At 37.4% G+C, this 27,410-nt stretch overlaps 1 protein-coding gene across 1 annotated transcript; it reads right to left on the minus strand.

Annotated features, from left to right (window-relative positions):
* Positions 1-10,012: 10,012 nt before the first annotated feature.
* Gabra6 (gamma-aminobutyric acid type A receptor subunit alpha6) lies at positions 10,013-25,483 on the minus strand. The gene is made up of 9 exons (XM_051167772.1): positions 24,970-25,483; positions 24,655-24,773; positions 23,937-24,004; positions 21,787-22,007; positions 21,624-21,706; positions 21,201-21,344; positions 20,654-20,806; positions 19,307-19,566; positions 10,013-11,085 (listed from the first exon to the last, which is right to left on the minus strand). The coding sequence occupies exons 1-9, from the start codon at positions 25,005-25,007 to the stop codon at positions 10,810-10,812; spliced, it is 1,362 nt and encodes a 453-aa protein (XP_051023729.1). The 5' UTR covers positions 25,008-25,483; the 3' UTR covers positions 10,013-10,809.
* Positions 25,484-27,410: the final 1,927 nt, after the last annotated feature.

The following is a 27,410-nucleotide window of genomic DNA, read 5'->3' on the forward strand; positions in this document are numbered from 1 at the left end:
TCGCAAGCAATAACCTGGAGCCCTTAAGTACTTTCTCAAGCATGTCACCTGATGTTCCTCTTGACAGTACATTTCTGACCTGTATTATCACTTAGTTTTAGACTATCACTCATTGCTTTAAAATCAATGTGCATTTATTTCAATCCCCAAGCACTGGGAAATACCAGGTCCAGACTACAACAACCACCAGTAGCAGTTTTGTATTGCCCTTTCCTTGTTGGTGTCTTTAAACAGGACCTGGATTAAGCTGTAGTTGTTGAAATGTGAATGTCCCACCCCACCTCCCCACCCCCCACCCCTGCATAAACTCCTATGTTTGAATGCTTAGTCTCTAGTTGGTGGTACCTCTGGGGAGGGATTAGGAGGTGTGAAGTTGTTGGAGGAGGTGCATCACTGTGGGAGAGCTTTAAGGTTTCAAAGCCCACTCTCTGTTCCTTTTCTCCTCTTCTCCCCTTTCCTATCTATCCCTCTCCTTCTCTTCGTCCCTCTCCTCTTCTTCCTTTGGTCCCTCATTTGTAGATCAGAGGTAAGCACACAGCTACAGCTTCAACACCATGACTGCCTACTCGTTGCCATGCTCCTCACCATGATGGTCGTAGATTCATCCTCTGAAACTATAAGCAAACTTCCAGTTAAATAATTTCCTGTATAAGTCGCTTTGGTCATGATATGTCTTCACAGCAATAGACAAATAACTAACACAGAAATCTATATTAACATGGCCTATGGAATGCTCTATTTTACATTCATATATTTTCTTTTCCATTGTAGTAATTTCCACTTGTATATAAAATGAACTACATTGGGGAGAGAGTTAAATGGGCACAGAGTACACTCCTATGGTTCATAGTGACCCTTAGCAGAACTCAGCCCTCGCTTACCCACGTTGCCCTTGTAATTGCCATACTGCAATCTCCTCTCCTACTTGTTCCGTGGTTTACAATTCTCTTTTGACTTCTTTTTCTCTGAGACGGACTTTGAAGGGCATGAGTTACATATTTTCTTTTCTTTTTTGTATTAAGTCACTACTACATGACTGGCACATAATGAGTACCCAGTATAGATGAATGAAAATTATGTTTCAGATTAATAACAGAAAAAAATGTTCGTAACAAAAGTATCTGCACTAAGTAATATGTGTACTATGTACTGATTTGGAAGTAAACTAATATGTAAAAGAATGCTTGAAAGATATAATATATATACTTGGAAGGTCTGTAAGTGTCTCTCACACCCTTGAGTACATGAGCACTCTTTAAAAATGAAGACCACACCTGGGTGGTGCTAACACACTCCTCTAGTCTGCACTCAGGAGGCAGAGGCAAACAGATCTCTGAGGTCAAGACCAGCCTGGTCTACTAAGTGAATTCCAGGACCACCAGAGAAACCCTATCTCTGAAAACCAAAAACCAAAAACAAGCACAAGAAAAATTTACCACATTTGATGTGCACAGCGCAGCGATAAATACTGAACTACAACTTCTCTATTATTCTGCAAATATTTTGATTATTAGAAAATCAACCATAATACCAATTGTTATTCCTCAAATGCTATAGTTTATTCACTTCTAAATGCATGTAATTTCTATATTTAAATTTTAATTCTCATAATTAAAATAAAGGAATTTGGTATCCTAATATTACAAATAAGAGCACTGAAGCATGATGAGGAAGAATGACCACAATAAACTCAGAGATAATTGTACACATGCATTCCTCCTTCTCTTTTTTGCCAAATGACTTTCAGATGACCTGCTAATGAATTTCATAATAGCTTGATCTAAATCTGTTTTCACTAATAACAGTGAGAAAAGAGCCAGAGGTTGGCCAATTACTAGAAAGATGAAAGGGAGTGAATAATATATAGGACCATTCAGATTATCTGTAGGCCAGTTGCAAGAGCACTCTGCCCTATTCCATTCTCAACTGCACAGTGCTTTCTCCATGACTATCGCAGATGTATACATGGGAGGGTAGTGTACATGATGCAGGCAGAAGGAATGGGTGCTAAGTGGTCATTTCCAGGAAGACAACACGTACAAGTACTTTTTGGTTTAATACATATTGTCTTTTTTTGGCCCTCCTTGCTGTATATAGGCTAGCAGACAACCACAACAAATAATTTTTGATCAAATAACAAGGTAGACCCGAATTCAAGCTTTAGCACCCAGGGACTAGGATATAGTTCACTGTAGACCCCTTGTCAAGCATGCTTGTCACCCTGGCTTTGAGCTCTAGCACCAGGGAGAAGAAATGATTTCTGCCCTTCTTTTCTAGGGGTGGACAAATTATGTAACTTTCTCTCAGTCAATTGTGAAGATGTCTTAATTAAACTCTCCGAAAGAGGCTTCTAAAAGAAAGCAGTTCAGTACACCACCTGAAACATAAGTGTTAGGTGCCTAATTCTGTTACCAAGGTTGAAGGTTGAGACATGGTTTCTATTTGCTGTAGAGTGATGCTGCTTTGAGAGGACTGTGACGACTGGAGAGATGAACGAGATCTATGTACATCTCAGGGCCTGGGTAGAGAAATGACATTTTAAACTTCCTAAAAGGTCACTAGTAAGTATCTATCTAAATCATATTAGATAGATTACTATCTATCCAAAGGCTTTCTGATAAGGAACAAGGGCATGCCAGCACTTCCTTTCTTAGGGAATTAATCCAAATGGGTCTGTCAATCACCTGGCCAGGGAAATACATCTAAGGACGTGCTCTCTTGTCTTGGGGCTTTAGAAATATTAGAAAACCTGACTAATTTGCACAATGGTTTCTCTGGCCATTGTTTAGCTCTACTCCTTGGTAGTGCTTCTCTTTACTCTGTATATAAACCCTGCCTTCTGTGCTACACTCTGTGTATCTGCTCTGAATTCTTTTTTAATAAATATGAGGATGCACTTTTATTTTTTTAATTTTTATTTAAGTAATTTATTCAGATTACATCGCATTTGTTCTCCTCTCACTTGTATCTTCCCATTCCCCCTCCATCCGTCTTTCATCCTATTCCCCTCCCCTAGGTCTGTGACAGAGGGGACCTTGTTCCCCACTATAAGATCACAGCCTATCAGGTCTCTTCCGGGTAGCTCGCTTACTCTTCCTCCAAGTGTCACCATGTCTTGGCACCAAGGTGAAATGGTCAATTAGGGGGCACCAGAGCAGGGACTGACTCTTACATGCTCTGAATTCTTGCATCAGGAAATTTCATGGCTGGTGACAGGAGGGCAGGTGTGAGTCAGATCCTGGAGACATGAAAACTTTACCAGGTAGGCAAACTGGTATTTTCCACACTTAAGAAAAAATTTAAAAATGTAATTGAAGAGGACACTGCCATGTACTTAAGTCAAATTTGTGGAAAGTTAATAAAATATTTTGTATTGTATTAGGCATGGAAAATAAAGAGAAATAAATCCCAATACCTAGTCTTACGATATCTATCATTGGCTAGTAAAGGATATCTCTGAGACAGTATTAACATTGTGTGTTACATATAGGTATTTATGCTTTCACAGCAATGCTATAAACGAAGAATAATTATTAGTTCATAAAACATTCAGAAATTATAAGTGACTTGATGAGGAGATATATTTAAAATGCGTTTTGCTGTATAATGGTACCTATTTAGTCCCGGATCTCTGCTATGAGATATTATCTCTTTGGTGTTATTTTTCTTCTTAAGTACTTGTGGAAGTGAGTTAAGTTTTTGTCAAGATATTATGGGAGATATTTGTGTACATTTATTTGCTACAAATAGAAAAAATGAGACAGATAGATGGTAGATTGATACCTAATAGTTAGATGATAGATAGATAGATAGATAGATAGATAGATAGATAGATAGATATAGACAGAGAGAGAGAAATGACAGATAGATTGATAGATTATGGCTAGTGTCAACATGCCCTTCCTGAGTATGATATCATCAACCATACAGAATGAGAAGGAATGCATCCCTTGAGTATCGATGCAGATATCCACATATTAATATACAGTAGTCAGTGACTCATACAACTAAATTGTGGCCTATATTTCCTCATCAGTGACCCCTGAGTAGAATGGCATTGTATATGGGACTTGTAGCCCAAGGGCTATCTGGGCTTCATATGGAGGTAGTTTGGTATTTTGTGGAGGAAAATAATCAGTGTTCTGAATTTTTCCTCAACATAATATGTTATAAGAAATGAAACCTATCTGAACCTCAGTCCCTAATTCATGCATCATGAATGAATGCTATGTACTTCATAGAACTGTTGTAAGTAAATATTGCCTCAAATAACACATGTAAACAAGTCAAAATTCTACATACATACTGCTTTGGGTTGAACATTGCCTCTAACCGCAGCAAAGACTTGGGCATTGGGATAAGTAGCTGATGATGTCATTCATAAATAGGAACATCTTTATTATGAGAGACATTTTTTTCTAGCTTGTTGTAAAAGGTTGTCCCACATACCTTTCTGCCTACTGGTTTCCTGTTCTACACTGTAATGAATATTCTTCACCATGAAGCAGCTAGCTCATCTTAGACAAAACCTTGGATCTGTAGGAAAACAGCTGCTAAATCAGTTTTGTCAATCAATCCTAAAACCATAACACCATTATTTACCTTAAGTACTTAAAGACAGTGACGATTTTGAAGGCGTCACATACTGTTTTGATTGTCTGAATGAATATTTTAATGGTTATTTTTTGTTAACTTAAAGCCATCCTAGAGTTGATAATCTGGGAGGACAGAATGCTAATTAAAGGAATGCCTCCCTAATACAGCATGTAGACCAGTCTTGGGTGGGTAGAGGTATTATTGCTGATGTAGGATGGCCCTGATAACTGTGGTTGATGTCATCCCTGTGTTAGCACTGTCTTGTGTAACAATGCAAGCTGAGCAAGTCAGTATACAGCACTCCCTCTACAGTCTGTGCTTCAGTTCCTGTCTCCAGAAAACTGCCTTGAGTTCCTGTCCTTGCTTTCCTCAATGACAGTCACTGGTTTGTTCACAGCAACTGAAAAGCAAGCTAAGACAGAAAGTAAACACTGTCGTCTTTCTACGTCAACCTCGTTTTATTTAATGGGATCACTTCCAGTCCCACACATTTTCCTGTATGTGGTGACGGCATTCATCTTTAGGGATGGACAAACTCCATTTTTGTGTACTTACCACATTTTAACTTTACACTCTTCTGTTGATTGCCATCTAGGCTGATTCTCTATCTTGGATAGAATGACTAATGTTACAAAAAGACTGGCGTACTCCTTTCACAATTACTGTACTTACTTAGAATCTACTTGTTATATACCAAGAAGTGTTATGGCTGGGTCACATGGTAGTTCTGTAGTTAACTTCTTGAGAACTTCCACATTGATTTCCATAGTGGTTGGATTGTTTTACATTGTTATGCAATGCTTTAGATGTATGTTACCTTATCAGGATCAGTGTCATCACGCTTAGAAACTGCTTTCTCCCCAAATTTCTAGGCTCTAATTCCTTGGTGATCATATCTCAAGAAAAAACATAAATGCCCTGTACTCATGCCCCTCCTTAAAAATAATTACTAGTTTCTATCTGAATTTCTTTGATTCTAGAAGACATTATGTTCTATTTGATCATGTCTGTGAACTATTACATTGTAATCAAACTATTACATTGAAATTACTTTAGAAACTCATGACATGCAACCACAACACACTCAATTAAAATGGTCTTTGTGATAATAAAGTACCATGAGATATATGTGTATATCCTAAACCAAATTCTTATCCTTGTTATTTTTTACTAGAAGACATGTGCCAGATCACCTGCTTTTTTTCTTTTTTAAAAATGTATGTATATATTTACTTCACATCCCTATCATAGCCCCCTCCCTCCTCTGCTCCCAGCCCCACCCTTCCTCCCTATTCTTCCTATCCCCCTTCCTCTGCTCTTTAAAAACAGGGGAGCCTCCCTCCCACCAACCTACCCAAGCATATCAATGTAGTAGCATCAAGACTGAGCACATCCTCTTCCCTTGTGGCCTGGCCAGGGGGAGTCAGATGACTGTGTAACTGAGGAATTTAAGGGCAGAGAAACCCACTTGTTTCTCTGTATAAACAATGGGGAAGAAAAGAGCTCCAATGACAACCTTCACAGAATCCTTTTATTGTCATGGGTGCTTGTCTCAGGTGCCACTTGGTTTGTGCTGATTATGAAGTTATGATAACAATTTAAATCTTACTCTCACATTGTCACCAAAGATACAGCTTAATCAGTCATTAATTATGAAGGAAAGTCAAGCTGCAACTTCCTTGGTGACAAGTGAGTGGACTCAGGTATGGGTGGGAGTCCCAGAACCACAAAGCTTCCTGAGATATTTTGGCTTAAGAAGCCTTTCTGAGTGGGATGATGGTGTCCTATTCCTGCATCAGGATCTTTCATTGATTTTTCTGGGTAAAGAACCCAAAATCACCTAAATAAGATGCTGACTGAGAGGAAATCATAACAGAAGAGCAATTATGAATGTCAAATATGGGTGACCATAATAAATAATTACAGAAATGGGGAATGCAGTAGCCATGCATATTTTATTCCTTGTTATTTATTCCATAGATATAGATAAAATGATATCTGTTTATAAGAAACAAGATCTTTTTGATGGTTCTTCTGTCTCCTTAATTATTGTAATACAAATGCTGTTTCTATGACAAATAGCTTCACAATGGAGGTGATATTATTATTTTATTAGAAGAGTAAACATTATTTGTCATAAATAGATACTGTGGCTGTTGTGCAAAGGTAGAAAAAAATGACTGAGGTTGGGGGCTGGTTCAGCAGGTGAACCACTTGCTGTGTAAGCATAAGAACCTGAATTAAAATACCCAGAGCTCAAATAAAATTGAGTAATAAAATACACACCTGCCATGCTATTACTTCCAAAGCATAGAAGCATAGACAGGGAGATGTCCAGAGGCCCATGGGCAAGATACTTCAACATATGCAACAACAAATACCAAAGAGCCCGGTTTCCCACAAAATGAAAGGTGAAGACAAATGTTCAAGATCATTCTCTGACCTTACACATAGACAATGGCCTGTGGGCAACTGCATCCAGACACATGGACAAACACCCACACATGACTTCCTGGATTTTGTATATGCTTTTCTGAAAACTGAGATGTGTGTGTATGAAGAATAATTGCATTGTATTATTGCAAAACAAAGTATGTACAAAATGTGCAGATGGAATCATTGTTCTAAGGAATCATTAGACAAGTACTTATTGCTCAGTGTCCAATCTCCCACTCTCCACTTTCTGATGCTTGAACTAAAACTGTAATTTTCTTCCCTTGCCCATCACTGGAATTTCCTGGAGGTTCTGCCAGTGAGGTTGACTGGAGAGACAGAGGAAAGCACGAGTGTAGGGAAAGATCTGTTCTCTTTGTTGACTTACTTTGCCCATCAGTGTTCTTTTCATCTCGAGATGCAATTGGTTCTCATCCCTAGATCACAATATTCCCAGAATCGCCATACTTTACCCCTCCCAAGGGTATTATTAGCTTTAAACAAGCAATACATCCTCAAGATGTGGTCCCCAATCAGCAGGAACTCTCCTTTAATATCCTGAGGGCCTAACCTCAGCTCTGGGAATCCATTCCTCCAATGAGCTGAGCTATAAAGCCAATCAGGGACAAAATTATCTTAGAAGGTTTGATTCTCAGGTCTAGTGACTTCCTTGGCAAAAGACTGAACTTCTGCCACAGGTTAGATGGTGTCTTTTACTCAGATGGCAGAGTCCTGCTTTATGCTATAAACCTCTCCTTTCCTTCAGGTAATCTGCTCCCTACAGTTAATATCTTTGTGTGGCTTAGCAGATTTGTACACTTTAAAGCCTCTCTATTGAAATACATAGCTTGATTTCTATTTTACAGTCACAATGTGGCTTCTAATAGCTGTGAAAACATGAGTCCCCATCCGCACACACAATTCCATATCTGCTTAATTGGGGAGTGATAGAGGGAATCATATAAATAGTACCTAAAGTGGTGTTTCCCAGATTGTTTTCTAGGGAATTCTATTGCTAAGATTTTCTTTTGCAAAGTGAAGTTCACAGTCATAAGGAGATAGGAAATGGTATCTTCCCACAGAAAACTATTAGCAGCTCAGCGCACACAACAGCAGTAAAGACTGTGGGAAGTCAAGCAAAAGAGAAACCTTCTTTAATATTGACTCAGCATCTCATCCCTAAATTATCTGAGTGGGGAAGCTGTTTCCTTTTCAGTTACTTTCTATTACCATCCCAAGGCATACATGGGGACATAGTGTTCTCCGGAAGCCTAAAGAAGTCAGGAGTTTTGTAATTCAATGGAGTTGTTTTATTCAATAGCCCGTTATTAGGCAGGAACCTTTAGGCCTCACATGTTTTTATTTATGAGAGTAACGTGGATTGTGTTAAGATTCAGAATGAAGATGAGGTGTAATATGGAGGATGTCAAATTCCAGGTAAACAATTATAGGAAATGCGATACAGTATGAGAGAGTACTGGGGAGAGAGGAAGAAAAGTCATAGTCTAATAGATGGAGACAGGGGGGATTAAGTTTAGTGAATGAGCCATGGCATGACAACAATGCCTAGGTCTGACTCCCAGCTGTAGCATTAACAGGCTTTGATTTTAAACATTTTTTCTACGTTCTGAGTGCCTTGGTTCCTTCCTTCCTTCTTTCCTTCTTTCCTTCCTTTTTTTCTTCTTTCCTTCTTTCTTCCTTCTTCCCTCCCTTCTTCCATCCCTCCTTTCCTTCTTTCTTTTAGATTTATATATGTATTATTATGTATACAGTGCTCTGTCTGAATGTACACCTGCAGGCCAGAAGAGGGCATCAGATCATATTATAGATGGTTGTGAGCCACCATGTAATTGCTGGGAATTGAACTCAGGACCTCTGGAAGAGAAGTCAGTGCCCTGAACCTCTAAGCCATCTCTCCAGCCCTGGTTTCTTTATGTAAATGTATATTTTTCAAAATTAATATGTATGTTTGGGGGTTGGGGTGAATACACCCTTTCCTTTTCTCTTTCCAATCTTCCTCCCTACATCCTTCCTTACTCTCTTTAAAATTCTTGGCATCAGCTTTTTAAAATTATTGCTACATATATATGTAACATACATTTAATAAATATAAAACTATAATCTTCTTAGTCCATATATCATTACTTTTGTGTATATGATTTAACAGCTGACCTTATATTATTGAACAACCAATTGGGGCTCTTCCCAAGATTCATTGGTTTCTTCTTCTTTAAATTGAGAAAACAGCAGATTATGTTTGATAGAATTGAAATAAAGACAGTATTGTCTAGCTTACACAAAGATGGCAACCTACATGGCTTTTAATTACTTAATATACTCCCTAAAGTGGAAAGGATTCCTGTATAATTCTACCATCTCTTTAATAGAGAGTAAAGAAATACTTTTTTTCAGTATGCAAAATATATTTAGAAGGATCTCCTCCAGCTATCCTATTCTATAAGTGAAAATAGTCTACAATAATTTAAACACACTTGGTTAAGAAACATAACTTAGTTGGGGAGTGATCTGTCATCTTTAGCAGGAAGATATATTGGATGAAATTGAGAGTGTTTATCTGTACTATGTGGGAATTTTCACAGATTACTTATACCACAGTATTTCCTGATGGGTTGATAGGTTCTCAGACTGGATTCATTTGAAAAGGCTGCATGTCATGGCTTCTCTTATGCCTGCATCCTCTTTCCTTAGAGTAATTTTATGTGAGATAAGCATAGAGGAATTATCAGATTGGGATAAGGGGGAAGAGAAATGCCATCCAGATTTCACTGATGATGGAGAAGCAAAAGGAAGCAGTGATTGATTGTTTGACTATGACTCAAGTCCTTTCAGCTGCTGACTGACTTGCTGTCTCACCTCCTGTGTCTCAGAATGGCTGTTAATAACACTGGGGAAGAGGAAGCCAGTTCATGTCTCAATGCCTAAGACAACTTGTCTCTCCATCTTTATGAATCAGAACCAGAGATGCAAGCTTGTTATAGTTTTATTTAGTATTATACTTAGGAAAGTGGAACATATGAGTAGTAAGCATAATCGGAATATACAGTCATAGTACACAGAGTGACCTTCCTACAACTTTCTGGTGTTACGGCAAGCATCAACTTTTTAAAGGAGAATTTAGTGGGAAATAGCAACAGTGTTTCAGCCTAACTAAAGCTATGTACATAGGCATACATAATTTATAAACTATGTATTATTTATATGTATATAATACCACATTTTATTGAGGTAAAAGAACACAGCAAGGTTAAAAAGAAATGTGTAAGCACAATTTTAGCGGTCCAATGCCACTGAAAGTTCTTGTAAAATCATAGAAGCTTCCAGCATGCTGTACAAACATACCAATAACTACTTAGACTAGAAACTAAGCCAAAACAAACAACTTTAAGGCGAGCTTTAGAAGTGTCAGTGTGTCTGAGTTCATCTGCCTTGTGGAAAATGTTATTTACAGTGACAAATATATTGAGCAATGAGGAAAAAGGTTGGCAAACTCATTTTGAATCTATTTTATCCACATAGATTTCTTAGTGTTGTTACTTATTTTACTGTATAGAAAGGTCATATTTTCAGGAACCTTCTAATTTCAATTTTGAATAACATCATTGTTTTGGGCACATACAGACTTAGTCCACATTATGAAACACAGATATTCTATTTTCACTTCATATCTGAAATGAGAACATCTGCACAAATCTCAATAATTTGTGTCCTCGCAGTGAGAAAACCAAGGAAATCTAGTGTCCAGGTTGCCCTGGCTGCACACTACTCTACAGTACTGCTCACTTCCATTGTGTCTTTGGAAAGGTAAACTATCCAGTACACAAGGTTGAATCCTGCAAATGCTACAGGGAAGAGAATCCGAGAATATTGATCTATTTTGCTGGTGCCCCCAACAGCTGGTAAGATCAGTGGGGGAGTGACAGGTGTTGATGGTAAGATGGGTGTTCTACTGAGGACTTTGCTGGCCTCAGAAGATGGAACAATTGGCAAAGTCAGAGAGCTGATCCTCTTCTTCAGATGGTACTTGGAGTCAGAATGCTGAGGAAGAAAGGTAAAGGTCATCAACACGGCAAAATACTGGAGATCCCTGTCTAGACAGGCATGGCTTTTACCACTGATACATATTTATTAACTATTCATGTGTGGTGAAACATCAGCAAATCCATATTAGTATGTAATAGCATCATTTTTCCAGGAGTTACAGCAAAGTTCTCTCTCTCTCTCTCTCTCTCTCTCTCTCTCTCTTTCCTCCTCGGCTCTTCCTCTCTCCTCTCTCTCCTCTCTCTCTCTCTCTCTCTCTTTCTCTCTCTCTCTCTCTCTCTCTCTCTCTCTGTGTGTGTGTGTATGTGTGGTGTTAGAATTTTAATTAATGACTTTGTGCACTGTGAATATGTTTCTACCTGCAAGCAACTCATCCTGCCCTCAAACAAACAGTGAAGATGGCCATATTTCCTTTTTTTGTGCTGCCTGGGAATTATAACCAAGATCTCATGTGTTTCAGAAAAGTATTCTGCCATTGCACCATATACCCACAGCCTCACTTCAAAAACAGGACCTTCCTCAATCTGACATCCTAAAATTGAATATATAGACAGTAGATGCCTAACATTAAGTATGTTTGGGCAATTAGATAGAAAAATATACTATTAGGAAAAGTTGATCCAAGTTACAAAATTATACTTAAGCCTCCAAGCCAAAGAATGTACATAATCAAGTAGGTCTCTCTTTCTCTGTCTCTCTTCTGTCTCTGTTCTTTCCCTGACCCTGTCTTTGTATATCTCTGTCTCTGTCTCTCTGTCTCTCTGTCTCTGTCTATCTCTCTCTCTCCTGTGTGTGTGTGTGTGTGTGTGTGTGTGTGTGTATGTATGTAAGGGGGGGTGCATTTCATTTGAAAATATGTGGACAATTACTACAAGAAAATCCAAGTTTGTCCATTGATAGCAGTTTTCCAGAAAGAGTTCTAGCCTAACTCTTCTCACACTTAGGAGTTTGAACCAGATGGAATTTAAGGGGGGAGGTGGGGAAGAAGAACTTAGCCAATGTCCATCAAATCAATGTCTATCAAATGCCAGTGAGTAGTGGTAAAAACTTTAAATTGAGTGGGAGAATGTTCGTGCTTTGTATTGTATCTGCCTTTATACACAGTAGCTGGACATGTAGAGCCTTTACCTTCCCCAATGGACACTGGTTTCTCTTTCTCTGAAATCACCCCACATGATTCATCCACCACCTAGAGAGCTGCCTCTTGTTCTTTTCTATTACCGAGTCTCTGTTTTACTAAAATCATAGGACATATCAATCTTAAAAGGAGATTGTAAGTACATTAATTAACATTTGTGAAAGTGGGGATTAAAGGAACGGGAACATATTTTCTATGACCACATTCTAGCAAAGCCTAGGGCTCCAATTGAAGGTTTGTGTCATTCCAGCACAGTTTTTGTCTCTGCCCTAAACTATTGAGCCTAATTCAGAGACTTTAACTCTCCCTGATTTAGAATCCTTTAATGCAGCTGGAGTTTCAGCACCTTTTTCTTGTTTCCTGCTGTTTCTTGTCTACATATTAGAGCGTTCACTTTCCTTGGGACCAGGTTGTTTTTACTGGTGTCTTATATTCAAACATTTGCTCTACATTCCCCCTTTGAGCTTGTAGCATGGCCTTGTTTCTTCTCTGGCAGAAAAATCACTACTCTGCAGCTATGTTCCACGTGGGCAGACTCCTGGAGCTAAAGCCAGCCACCCTGCAGCCACAGGATGAGAAAGCCACCTCTCCTGTGCAGGCTGAGCCACAAGACCACAGTGGCCTGCTGGTGTGGTGACATTTGGGCTGCAGGAATATGAACTCAAAAGAGTCTTTTTATTTTGTTTGGATTTTTTGTTTGTTTTTGTTGGTTTTTTTTTTCTTTTTTCCTGAACTTCCTTGTTTGATCCACCATAGACATTTCTGGCTATTTAAATATCAGTTGTCGTCTTAAAGAATTGGAACCCATTGCACTTTTAGGAACCATGACAAAAATATGCCTCTTCCTACAAGTAAAAGACAAGTCTGACTCTCCAAAATCATGGTGAATTTAATATGACGTTTGCCTTATGTGTTGGCCTGGTGCTATGCTTGGCATTTTTACAGAATTAAATAACTCACAGGTCTTGCAGGAGAACAGAATCTAAAAGAGACAAAGTCCTACTTTTCTGATTCTGGCCATGAAAGCATGACATTATCTACTAAAACTAAGTGACAGCTGAGACGTAAATCTCCATGGTGACTAGACCCCGTGGTTTGCACCAGAGTGACAATATTTTAGTCTTAACATACTACACACTAATATCTTAAATGATAAAATAGGCCCTGTTTCCTAGGTATTTTCTACCATATTTCTCAGACTGTAAATTCATTATTCAATTTTATTTTACTCATTAAAATGTTGGTAAATTAGTATCCACCCGAAAGCATAAAGTGTCACTGTTTCATTTTACAAAATAAGAGTGTCATCCTCCTTTCCTACGCATGGGAAACTGGAATCCTTTGCCCTAGTAAAATTCCAAGAATCATGATGGAGTGGAAAAGGGCAGACCCTCAGAGGCTTTCCTTCCAGTCTCATCTTCCCTCTGCACATCACATCCTACCTGCCCGAAACTTGTCTTTCTTTCTATTTCAGGCAGAAGGAGGTCAGATCGGTCTTATTCATTGTGATTGAACGATATGACTATAAATAAAATACATCATAAGATTATACGATGCTATTATTTTCCCCATCTTCCTTAGTGCTTTGGAGAAGAAAAGGTATTTCTGAATATCTTGGCATGCTCATATTGTCAAAAAGACTCAATGAGGATTGCCAAGTGACCCCAGTCCGGAGATAAGAGCTATGATTCAGAAATAGTATAAAATAGTATTATCCTGAAACTAAGCATCTCTTTCATTGTGTCTGCACCAAATAATCTCTGTGGAGCTTTCACTGGGAGATAAGAGTCTGAAGCCCCCATGTTACAACCCCATATCTGTTACTTACTTATGATGCGGCTTAGATGTGCCTTCAACATCAGAGGCTCTGAACTCTGTCTTATCCTCAGTTCTTATCTTTAATGTTGGGGATAATTATACCTGACATTGTGCATATTTTCCCACTTTTATAAGAACTTGAGCAAAATGTATGCTGCATATACTTACCAATATTCACTTCACAAATTTTGGTCATAAGCGCCTTTCCAATCATCTGCAGTATGTGTCGGCTTCCCATGCTTAGCATTTTCTTGAACTGGATTTATTCTTTAAGAATTATGCTCCCCTGCTACTACTCCTTCAAACATGTTGACAGAACACTCATGTGTCATCTACTGTCACCAATGACACCACTTCCCTGACTCTCTAGAATTCCTGTAGCTTATGTCATTTTATCTCTTCTAGACTTCCCTACTTGTATTTAGTCTTATCCTCTTTCAGACTACAATATCTTCTTCATGATAGAAGGCACATTACGTTCGAGCATGAGTGCCTAGACAGAGTACATTTTCAAAAATGTATGCTTAATCAACAGATGAATGAAAATGTAAATATTTTTCCAGGAGTTAACAAGCACTATGAAGAAATTTACATGAGTAATTTTACTTACTCCCCGAAAACATCTTTAATGTCATTTTATGCTCATTTTAGACATGAAAAATTGAAATGGAGTAAGGAAACACACTTAGGCCTATGTGTATAGAGGCTTGGATTCAATTGAGGTTCCAGAGACCCTGCTCTTAGCAGTTCTTATTCTGAGCATCGCCCCCCCCCCCCAAGCACTTCTTAGTGGTGACTGGGCAGCGGGGTAAAGGATGAGGCATGGGGTGGGGGCTTCCAACAGCAGCAAATGCAATACTCTAAAGCAAATGCAGGAGTTCTGCATTTAATGCGGTACACCGGATAAGCAGCTACTGGATAGTTAAGAATTGGCAGCCAGAGGATACTAGGTGCCAATTTAGAAAAAAAAAATTAGGTTTCTGAAATGGAAAGAAAGCCAATTTTGCAAACCCTTTAAGCTACAGGTTTGCATCAGACCCCACCTGCTCTATTGTAAGCCCAACAGTTTAGCTTGATGGTAAAATAGGCTTTTGTCAGAGTCCAGATGAGGGCTCAGCTTGGGGCTGTCAGTGTTTTGAGTGGAACACCTGTGGTTTTGAAATTTTCCAGGGCTCCCCTGCTGCTGAGTGCCATCCTGCTCTGGGTATTTTTAGAGCACCTCTTTGTTTTAAGTAACATTATATTGCAAAGGTACCTTGAGTTAAAGTAGACCACATGATAATCATTTATTTGACGTGAGTATAAGGCACTAAGGAAATACTTTATATTCTCCTAGTATTTGAAATAAAGTGGCTAAGTATATAATCTCTTTAAAATGATTTTAGTTACTTAAAAAATTATATTGAGTGGTCTGCCTGCATGTGTGTCTGTGGACCATGTGTATGCTATGCCTGGTAACTTAGACGGTCAGAAGAGAATATCAAATCCCCTGGAACTGGAGTTATAGATCATTCCCAGTCACCACCATGTCAGCGGTGGTAACTGAACCTGGGCCCTCAACAAGAGCACCTAGTACTATTAACCAATGAGCCATCTCTCAAGGCCCCAAACATATAATCTCTTAGCACAGCTATCCTAATGAAGACTCGCTATTAAATGCATAAAAAATATTTATGGAACCAGTCATTGTATGCACTAAAATAAGACAAAAATTAAAAAAAGCAAAATACAGTATTTTTAAGCAGTATTACAAACATGTTAATATTGAGGTGGAATTAGAACTGCACTATTTTTTTAAACAATGTATGTTGGTGCAAGTATTATTGAGAGCATAGAGGACTCTAGGATGTCCTTCGAGAAATGGCTTGTTGGCATCCATCCGGGCCATCCCTGGTGCTAAGGACAAGGACGGGATTATGGAAGGGACAGACTGGAGATCCAGCTGGGGATTTTATAGACGATATAGAGTAAAGTCTAACAAATGACACATCACCTAGTCTACTCCTGTCTCCCCATAATTCATATGATGGAGCAATCACAGGGAAGGGGCATCTACAGCTTTCAGCTCCATAATTGTAAATCGGCCCTTAGTTTTAGAAACCTGAGACAAATTTGGAAGAGGAGAGGTAACTTCTAGCATCCTGTCCTTCACAGCTCTGTGTTCAAGGCGTGGCGTATACCTTCACCTTGAAAACGAAGGCAGGGCAGTTCAATTTTCCTGTCTATGCCCAAGTTCCTAGCAATTAGCTTTGGGCTTCTAGTCAAGCCGAGATTATATTTCTCTTCTCAGCTTTGAAATTATTCTTCTAGACTCCTCCAAAGTGAGGTAGACACTCTCATGTGGACATTTTCACGCTACACAGTGTCTTTAGCTACAGCTTTTACCACAATTACTCACGAGCTCATCTCTCCCAGTGGCATTTCTCTTATTGCTGCACAAGAAGTTCCCTGACGGGTAAGGTAGTCTACATAAGAAACTTTACATATATGTGCAGTCTGAATAATTTATCCTACCTACCCCTCAACAAATGGTGCCAGAAGTAAAAAGAAGCAAACACTGAGCATCAAGTAATGAGTGTATTGTTAGTTTCTCTGGCTAATCAAGTTTTGGTCAATTTTATGTGCAGATTTTACATGCATATTCACAAAACTATCACACCTCTTGTAAGAAGCGTGTGCCCTATTAGCAAAAGTACTAGTGAAGGGAACAGTGTGGGTGGAGAGAGTGTTTACCCTCAGCAACAGGGCAAAGAGGGCTTAGACCTTTAAAGTAACAGGAAACTAGCAAATTAATGTACTTCACCCTCACTACAGTAATCTGTGGTTTCAGTGGCGAACTTTTAAAAATAACGCTTTGATTACATCTGAATAGGCGTTTTTAAATGTCATGGTATTTGGGAAAAAATAAAATGACCTTGCAATCATAAGATAGCATTGTACAACATAAACAGCCAATGCGCAATTTATGTTTGCTCCACTCCATTCTATAAAGCAAGTTGCTTTAGAAGCAGATGTTTTCCCATGAGCAAATGAAATATAAATGTCCTATATCATCACATGTATTTATTTTCATACCTTTAGGATTTTTAATTTTCGGTTTGGTTAGTTTTGCTTGTTTGTTTTTTTACAGTTTAATCTTTCAGAAGTAAACAAAAATACCCTACTTGTTGTTCTCAATTATGTTAAGTAGAGAAAGGTTCATGATAGTAGACTTTTTCATAAGGATAAATGGAACGTGCAATAGACTATGCTCTGAGGGGTTTAAATGTATTTTTTTAAATGCAGTTTCCGACAGGGCCTGCTCATCATGTCACTGTTTCAGCATCATGGGGGATAGTCTATACATGAGCACTTGGGGTCTTGCCTTCTACCTCTTAATGGATTATATTGAACAGCATAGATTACATATGTGTATGCACACAGATAATTTACAACACAATTTGTTTTTTCCCCAAGTATAAAACATTTAAAAAAATATCTGAATTGAACTTGCTTTGGGGAAAAACGAGTTAGTTTCAAGCCTACAGCATATATTTGTGTTATAAATATTTTCTTTTTCTTGTTTCCTTTTTTGGGGTGTGGGGGGGGCTCTCTCTATATACTTATATACAGAAAATGTCAATAGGTCAAAAGAACATTTTGGAGACTATTGTCATCTACATTCCAAATGTAGTACAGGCTCAAGTACACTTGTTTTCTTCAGACTTTGATAGAGAGAGATTAGTAGTATAGAATAGAATAGCCTGTAATATTGTAGAACAACAGAAATTCTAGAATCAATTCCTGATTTTTCCACCAGGTCATATTTCTGGAGAACACCGTGACATTTAAGACGCCTACTCAGCTACAGCCCTGAGACTGAATTTTGCTATTTGTAAAAGCAGGACATTTAGAAGGAATCAATAGATGGCATTTCTTCCTTTTATTCCTTTCCTACATTCTTTTCTTTCCTTCACCTTTTTTTCCCGATGTAGAGTGATACTAGGAATAAAAAATTTTACACACTTCCACTCAGTATGATAATGGCGTTCCTATTACTCCAAGAGCAATGCCGATTCTTTAGAACAAACAAAATCCCTTACTTTATCAAACAGAAAGGGGTTAATACAAATTGTGAGCTTTTTATCCAATAAATGCCACAAACTTCTGGAACTAAAAGATACATTGCTTTATAGTTTTCATCATATAGTCAAACTAAGGGTTCCTGATTTAATGTGTGGTTTTGGATTAGAAAACTACATACAGTGCTTGCTTCAGCAGCACATATACTGAAAAAATAGAGTGAAAAATACATATGAATAGTGAATAAAATGGTGAATAAAGTATTCATTAGACTTAAACAATTATTGATTATTTGAAGTTTTAAATCACTACATTATTCAAGTTTGCAGAATAAATGTTCCCTCGTAGTCAAGGGCTACTACATTTGGAGTTTGTATTAATATAAAAATGTATACATATCAATCAAGTTTATAATCTATTTCTAAAAATATGTAAGAATTTGTTCAAAATGAGAATGAAATTTAGGAGTATGCTTATGACTCTTTAAATAAAAATTATATTATTTATTTCTGATTCCAAAAACCTTGAGACAAGGGCTTGTATATTGCATGTTAAAGGGAAATTTATAAGCATGTCTCAGTAATAATAATCCTTTGACTATGAGCTCACTGACATGCATGTATTTAATACAGTTACATAAATTCTATCATGTTTAGTGGAAATGGAATATGTGGGTCATCCTGCACTCACAAAACCCATAGTCACTATTCACTTCCTACTCTTATGAAATGAAACAGGCCATGGGTTTTTTTTTTTTTTCATTTTTTTGTTTTTTGTTGTTATTGTTTTTTTCTTCAAAAAAAAAAAAAAAAAAAAGTCCATGCAGAAGGAGTTGTTTCTTTTCCTTCAGACCCTAGAAGACTCATTAGGACTTAAAAAAAAAATTATTCTCCCTAGTTGCTATAAGGGAGCCTGTTCAAAGGAAACTTCTAAGGGCCACATAGAATTTTCTAGTCTCCTTTGAGAGCCTAGAGTCTGCCAGTACAAGTAAGGATGAAGAATAGCAAAACTTTAGAGCAAAGATAAATGAAGGCTTTCCTTAGCTTCACCCTGTGAAGTAGGAAGCAAAGTTCGCCTGGCAACTCTAGTTATATAATTTATGCTCAACAGCTACTGTTCAGTACAGTTCATTTGTATGTTGCTACTGACTGAGCTTGCTTTCTCTATCTGCTGGCTAAAAGTAGAAGACTAAACCATTACCACAACAATCTCAGCCTCCAGTGGCTCGGTTGCTTTTGATGTTGCCACAGGGAGTGGGGCTGCAGTCTGCGCCTGCCTTTCAGCCTTCTGTGACTGGAGATTGGTGAAGTAGTTGACAGCTGCAAACTCAATGAGGGCAGAAAAGACAAAAGCAAAACACACAGCTATGAACCAATCCATGGCAGTTGCGTATGACACTTTGGGTAGGGAGTGCCGGGCACTGATGCTTAAGGTAGTCATGGTTAAAACGGTAGTGATTCCTGAAATGAAAAGGAAGGAGAAACGCAGTATTTAGCATCAAGAGTCTTGTAACTGGATCCCATAAGAAGAGGTTAGTATGGGGACTCAATCATTCAGCCTTCCCCTAGTGACTTTAGTTACTGGAATGCACAAGTATTACTATTGAGACATAATCCCAACCAAATTGTTTAACTAAATTAACTGTAGCAAAATGCTACTCATAGAAAGTTAGTTCTACTTGCTTCCTGCTTGAGAAAAATGTAACAAATTATTGTGCTTTGAATTTTTTTAAATCTAGCATCTTTGATTTCAGTAGCAGAGAATCTTTCATTATAAACAAGAAAAAGTAAGTTAGCATACAATTAGATTACTCAATTTAAAAGTACTTTAAAAAATAAGGTATTTACCAATGAAAAAAAAGTAATTCTGACATAAGTTTTTCTGCTTGAATTGGGAAAGAGAAATTATGTAAGTTGTAGATATGCAATGTTGAGGTCCCCATATGAAGATTTTTATTCCTGCTTATCTGATAAGTAGATTCTTCCTAGTGTAAAAATCATATAGACTATTAAATTTATGATTGAAAAATACAGGAAAGAGTGAATTTTGCTTTTCATAATATTTTGTTTGCCACTCTTGTTCTTATGACTTCATTTTTCTCCATCAAGTAGTGATGTTACATTAAACAAATGGGAGTAAACATTTGGCTAAATTGTAGGAAATTGTCACTATTTATCTACTTTGGGATAATCGAAGTGACAACTTCATTTTATTCAACCCAATGAAAGTGAGATATAATTCACATGAGTGGATTACTATGTTAGTCTGTTGTTTCCTTATATGCACATATCAGGTTTTTTTTTTCTTTAATGTTGAACACTGCTAACTAAGACACTTAAGTCCTAGGAAAGAGCTAGAATTCTTGAAGGGACAATATTTTTGTCAGTTTACCACACAACTTGCTAAAAGATGAGAGTCATTTGATGTGACATATTGCTCTGTTTTTCTGTGTATTGAGACAACACATGCTTGTCAGTATTCACAGCAAAACCCAAGCGTTGAGAGATGGAGACTGAATGGAAATATAACACAAAGTGTGAGGCATACCAAAGACGGTTCTCGCTGGGACCGACTCCTTATTAATCCAGAAAGACACCTGAGAAAGGATGACTGTCATAATGCACGGGGTGTATATCTGGATCATGAAGTAGCCCATCTTCCTTTGCAAGTGGAAATAGACAGTCATGATTACATATTCACCTGTTGGAAGAAATACTCATTAGTAGGGCTGTACTTGGCAGTGAGAAAATAAATCCAGTGAATATAAAACTTGCAAAATTTTAAGTTAGCACTGTCTGGAAGAAAACAAGCAAAGACATTGTTTGAAAATATATAAGAATATTATACAATCTGATGTGAAGAGACATATCAGTATATTGGTTTTGATGACACTTTTTTTTTACATAGTTATGGAATTATTCATTCCAAGATTTCACAAATATTACTATTTACCCAGTTTCAAATAAATTTTGAAGACATCACTTCAAAATAGGAAATTAGCCTATGATATCTAATATTAATGAGATAAAATATTAGATATTTTGAAAATGTGTACTAGAGCCGTATTATATGATATTAAATTTTTTTTTCTTACCTGTGTTAGATTTAATAGTCTCACTAGAAACTGTTTGCCCAATCAAATCATACTGGAGAAGGCTAGAAGATTCTTCTGGGACTTCTACTGAATAAAGTGGTCCTTTTTTCCATGTATATATGATTTCACTTTTAGGATAAGCATCTGTATTTTTTTAAAAAATGACACAAAGCAGTAAATATAACTCATTAGCTTTCTTTACTTCAAAACAAGCCTTGCCTGTCTTATCTATTAAAAAAATGCATATTTTGTTGCTTAAAATATCATTAACTAAATTATTAATATTGGTAAAAAGCATATTACTGAAATTACACTGAGAGTTTCTTAGTGTTATTTTCTTTCAGTTCCCCAATATCCAGTAGAAACAAATAAGTACATATATCTAATGCCTAATTTGACTTCTAGTATCTTGGTGTAACTTACAGCTCCCAAACTTGAGTGGACAAGCATGTCCATCCATAGGGAAGTTAACCAGCCTCATGGGACAATCGGCATTGATGGTAAGCCTAGAGACATGGAAATATATACTTCCGGTTACCATGGTGGACCCAGATTCTGGGCAGCAGAAGCAGGATGAGCAACTCACCTCATGGTGTACAGGATGGTTCCGTTTTGCATTAACCGGAAGAGCTTGTTAGGGGTGGTCATGTTGTGAGCAATTGACTTTTTTCCATTCCGGAAAAACGTGTCAGGAGTCCAGATCTTACTGACCATCAAGTTATTTAAGCTCAGAATCTCAGCAGGACCCCTAAACTTCAGTCTCTCATCAGTCCAAGTCTGGCGGAAGAAAACATCCATTGTATACTCCTAAGAGAAAAACCAAATAGTCACATAAGGTAGAAAATGTCTTGTGAAATGGCTTATTCATTATTCATGCCTAATTCTAAATTTAATCAAGAAGGAGAATTCCACACCAACAACTTCTTAATGAAGCTGAATAATTTGGTAATCAATTATAATCTTAGACTCAATGATATTTTATTATAATTAGTAAATGACTTTCAGTCCTAAATAGTGATTTGGGCAACTCTGTTTTTCTCAAACTCACAAGTGTTTGTAATATTTTAAAGCATAGATACATTGGGCCTAACTCTTTCTCCTGCCTCAATATGCTCAACATTCTTCTTCCATGACTATCTAGTTGGCCAATTTTCCTGCTGTGGAAATGTTTATAGCTCAGGCTTCCTGCTTGACATCCTATCTTAAGCTAGTCTAGACATTCTTCCTGAAGCCTCCCTCACCTTCACAGTGGGTTCAGAGGACAATACCTTCATGCAGTAAAATTTTAACAATACAAACCTTCACTGGTTAGCAGAATAATACTGCGTACCATGGAATTCTGATGTTGTTGTCAGAGGACAAACAAGAAAACATTACCATGATTATTCTATATAGGAAATAAAATATTTAATGTAAGTACCACAGCTTTGATTTTTAAACCATGGCTTTATAGGATAATGTTAATTTTAAAAAGATAATTATAAGGCCATCACAGAAGTTAATGACCAATGCTTTACTACTATGTTGAAGTATAGCCAATAATTTTTGCCTACTTTATGATACTTATTTCTATAAATAGTGATTAAAATTTAAAAGTATTTCAATACTGTATATATATATATACATATAATCATAAACCATGCAATATGAGGATTCTTTTATACAAGTACTTAAGAGACACATATATAAAGTAAAAGCAAAGTAAACCTCAACTCAAGCATTGCTACACAAAGTGCTTATTTTTGAAATAAAGAAAAACTTGAATAAAAAATAATCCTCAAATAACAAGCATCCTGAGTTGTATTGACTTTCCTTTTTTTAGTCTTAGGATTGATTATTTCTCAATAGAGCCTCTTCCTCACTCTCTGCCCTTCTTTTGTATCTTCTTTCTTTCCTTCCTTCCTCTCACTCAGTTCCTCTTTCTCCATTTTCTCCATCTTTCTTTTTATTAACTTTTTGGCTCCCCCTTATTTTACTTTTTATCCATCTTTTCTTTACCTTTTCCATGTTTTCCTGTCAAATCTAAAGTAGAAAAGGTGTCACCAGCAACTGTTTATGCAAATTTACAGTTTCCCAAGAAAAGCTAATGGCATACCTTTTAAGAGACATTTATGACAGTTTCTGCCTTGGTGCTTATATTTTAGTTTTGGGAGAAAAATACTACCTGAAAACTTGGAAGGAATATCATGATACACTTTGTTCAAAAAGACTACTTCAGGCTTTCATTGCCACTTTCCATAAATACCCTCTTACGAATCCTACAGCCATCTGTACCTGGAACAGAGTCTCCAGAACACCCACTGATGCATCCGCAATGTACAAGGTGGAAAGCATGAACCTATCCAAGTGAATTCTTCACTGTTTGGATAAATACACTGGTGATGATGCATAACAGCTGATAGGCATGTATCAGCACCATACTTATCAATATAGTCTTACATGACAAGAAGCTTTTTAAAAGAATTTCTTATGCAAATAATTGTAGTAGGTCCTCCTAGAACAGGAAAAATTCTCCTTTTTGTAGGACCAGTCATTGTATGGTATGTAAATGGAAGAGACCCTATAATATTAAAAACTAGCTAATCTTCATGTATTCAAGTAGAACCTGTTATCTGTTCTCATGTAAATGCCTTCCCAGCAGAAATAGACATGTGTGCTGATGGTATGGTAAAACCTGTAATCATTAGTCTTGGGACAGCTCTCCTTCTTGAATAAAAGTATACCCAATGTACTCACCATTTCCACATCTGACACAGGTCCAAAGCTGGTCACATAGATGTCTGTTTTGACTTCTGTGACAGCACCTGAAATAAGCCAAGAAGGCCGGGGCTCTTTAACATGGCTGCTGTCAAGAGAGCATGGGGACTCCACAAAATGTTTTCATATACCTGAAAAGTAAGCTTTACCTGACTCCACCCCTCTCTACTGGATGCCCCTCAGTTTACAAACTTTGAAAACTTACATCAAAGACTTTATTTTAAATTCATTCTATTTACACTAAGAGGCTCAAAATGCTTGGAAGATGTCACAACAAGAGTGCCCTACTATTTATTAATACTATAGCTGATGATAATAACTTATTAGCACTGAAAGCTTTCAAAGAACAAATATTAAGGAAAGCATACACATGGAAAAACTTTTTTTATAGTCATATAACCTTGTGAATCAAGTATGTACACACACACACACACACACACACACACACACACACACACACACACACACACACCTCCGTTTAGGACAGTAAGGTTTATAGAGTTTCAAATAACTTACATCTGGTCACTGACTGAGGAAGGAGTGAGAAATGGACAGTAATACACACATGAGATCTTACTACCCCTCCTCTTTGCTACTGGGTAAGATACCTGCTTTCTGACTCCTCTGGGTCTGAGACAGGTTGTAAAAGAGGGAGGAAAGTTCAAGTATTTAGTCTAATAGCAATACAGTGCCTTACCTCCAAATCCTGGCCGTAGGCGATTGTCATAGCCTTCCAGCAAGTTGTCAAGAATCCGACTGACATTTTCAGAGTAGAAGTTGCCTTCATCTTCAAGTTGAGCTTGGACATTTGCTAGCCTGAAGGTAGAGAGTCAAAAATTCTCATGCCTGGCCTCAGAGAAAATACGTTGTTTCATGGATGCTACCCCATTGTAGACACAAGCCACACTACCCCTATTTTCCTTTACTATGCAATATAAAACTCACCAAGAGGCTATATGTTCTCCCTTCCCTCTAAGATAAAAGGGAAAAAAAATCAGAGATATCTCCTTACCGTAGAATTATGAACAGCCAGGGAAGAAGCAACACCATCCTATGGTTCACGGAAATGCCAGGTGACCTTCCTCCTGCTCTCTTCCTCCTCTCAGTCAGCTCTCCTTTGAAAATCAACTGGAGATATCTTCCCAACCCCTCATATCCCTCATCCCGGTCTGGATCCAGTCAGCAATCCAATAGATAAAGGGGTTGCCAAGAAAGCATTAAGTGTTCCCCTTCTTCTTTTTGTGTTATTTATGTCTTTTCACATGGAGTGGGGTCATTTATGGTCTTACTATAAGTGTCTTGCAGATACCCAGCCTCCTCTGACTGATTCAGTTGGGAAGTGGAGAATCACAGCAGTGACAATAATTGACTAAGGCATTAGGGGAGATTAAAAGGAAGAAATCCACGGCTAGTTTTGGCATGGAATTAGCAGGGCCTGTGAGAAAATCTGGAAAGCAGTGGCATCTTGCTGATTGAAATTATGTTCCAATGGGCTCAGCATTTATTATTTCTATGGTTCACAGAAGGATTCCTACACAGGTCTGATGGAAAAAGTCAAATACTGAGACTTTTCTTGGATTCTCTTCCTGATTTTCCTTGGCTTTGCTGACTATAGACATCCTGTACTGAAAAAAAAAAATACACTCACAGGTAACTGATTAATAGTAAAAGAAATTTACTACTTTCAATAGTAAGAAACAAAAACAATAGAAAAAAAAAACAACAAGCAGGGAGAAAACAGTACACGAGATCTACAAAGTTATAATAAGCTATGTAGTCACAGCTAATTCAGCAATGGATCTGATCTTTAGAGGACCATGCAAGACCGAGATCTCTTTGAGATGCTTAAGGTCTAGAATAGTGTGAATTGGAATAGCTATATATGTGAGTTTCCACACATAGTAAAAGTCATTTTTAATATATTCCGAAGACTGTATCTGTGAGTGTCTACATGTGGTGAAGTCCACCCACACACATCAGATGTTTATATATGTGGCATGAAGTAAAAACCCTCCTCCACGCACTTCCCTCAGAATTGGACCAACAAGAACTATTAGAAGCCTATAACTCACACAGTAAATAGTATTTTCTATGGATCCTGCAAGAGAAATCAAGGACATGAAAATGACTATGACTTCAGGAGATCTTGGAGCATTTATTTAGAATTTTGTCTACAAATCAAGCATCAGAACTCTCTCCTACAGAGACAATTTCCTTCTTTGGGACAAATGAGAATATTTATCTTACAATTGCCCAGGTCGATCTCTTCCTTTGGTAGCCACTTGTTTTCTTTCTTCCTTAAGTTAATAGGAAATATATATACAAATGAACATATATTCATGTTGGCATACAAACAAATGAAATTCAAGGTCTTTATGGAATTGCATCTTCAGCAACACACACTTCGAACCATACATCTTCATGAATCATCCCAAATGAAAAGAAAGAAAGCAGTGGGGATATAGCTACATTAGTGCTGGCCTAGCATGCAGGAAGCACAGCATTACATTTCTAAGACTGCATAACACCTGGTACAGCGAGAAAAACATGTAACACCAATATTTTGGAATTAGAGGAAGAAAAATCAAAAGTTCAAGAGCATCCTTGGCTTCACTGAGCCTGAGGCTGGCCTATGGTACATTACTGATGTATTCAATGAACAGAATTATAGACAACTCCCAGAACCAATGGAGCTGCTATCTTTTTGCACACTTTTTGCAATGGAAATGATAGTATCTCTCTAGTCACACCACATCTCAAAGGTGCTTTAATGTGTGTGCTTTGTAACTAGTTTTGCCATGGTAATAAGAGGCAGAATCAGGATTGAAAACCGAACAGTTCGCTACCCCTCAAAAGTGGCCAGATAGAATCCAAGACTGGTGAACAGAGTGAGGAAAAGTGTCAGTTCTATTGAATGAATCAATTTGGTTGTTAGTCACACAAAGATGGAGTCAGCTTCTACAGGAGAAACTGAATATCCTGTTAAAAGTCATGAAGCAGCATTAATGAGTTGCACATTTGAGAAGCAATTAATATGATCCCTGTGACCATTCTGCAAGACATTGAGGCTATCTGGAGATGTTTGAAGGAATAATTGTCAACTAGGACATATATATATATATATATATATATATATATATATATATATATATATATATATATATATATATGAATAAAATAAAAGATGTCCTACAACACTGAACTTTTAAAAAGCTAAGGTTTGCTGAACAGTGTAATATTGATCGTTTATTGCATGAGAATCATAGGTACAGACATTATCAGTAGTCTAGTCAACTACTCTGCAAGTTAAGTATTTTTCAGATTTGTTTGACATAAGGTAGGAAAAAGAACTCACTAATGGTGTGTTACTACATTAAGGTCTTGGAGTTAGTTATCATCTCTAACTCCAAAGTGTACACTTCTATATACTGTGCATCATGCATGTCAGACCCA

This window comes from Acomys russatus, chromosome 25 (assembly GCF_903995435.1).
Source record: "Acomys russatus chromosome 25, mAcoRus1.1, whole genome shotgun sequence".
NCBI lineage: Eukaryota > Metazoa > Chordata > Mammalia > Rodentia > Muridae > Acomys > Acomys russatus.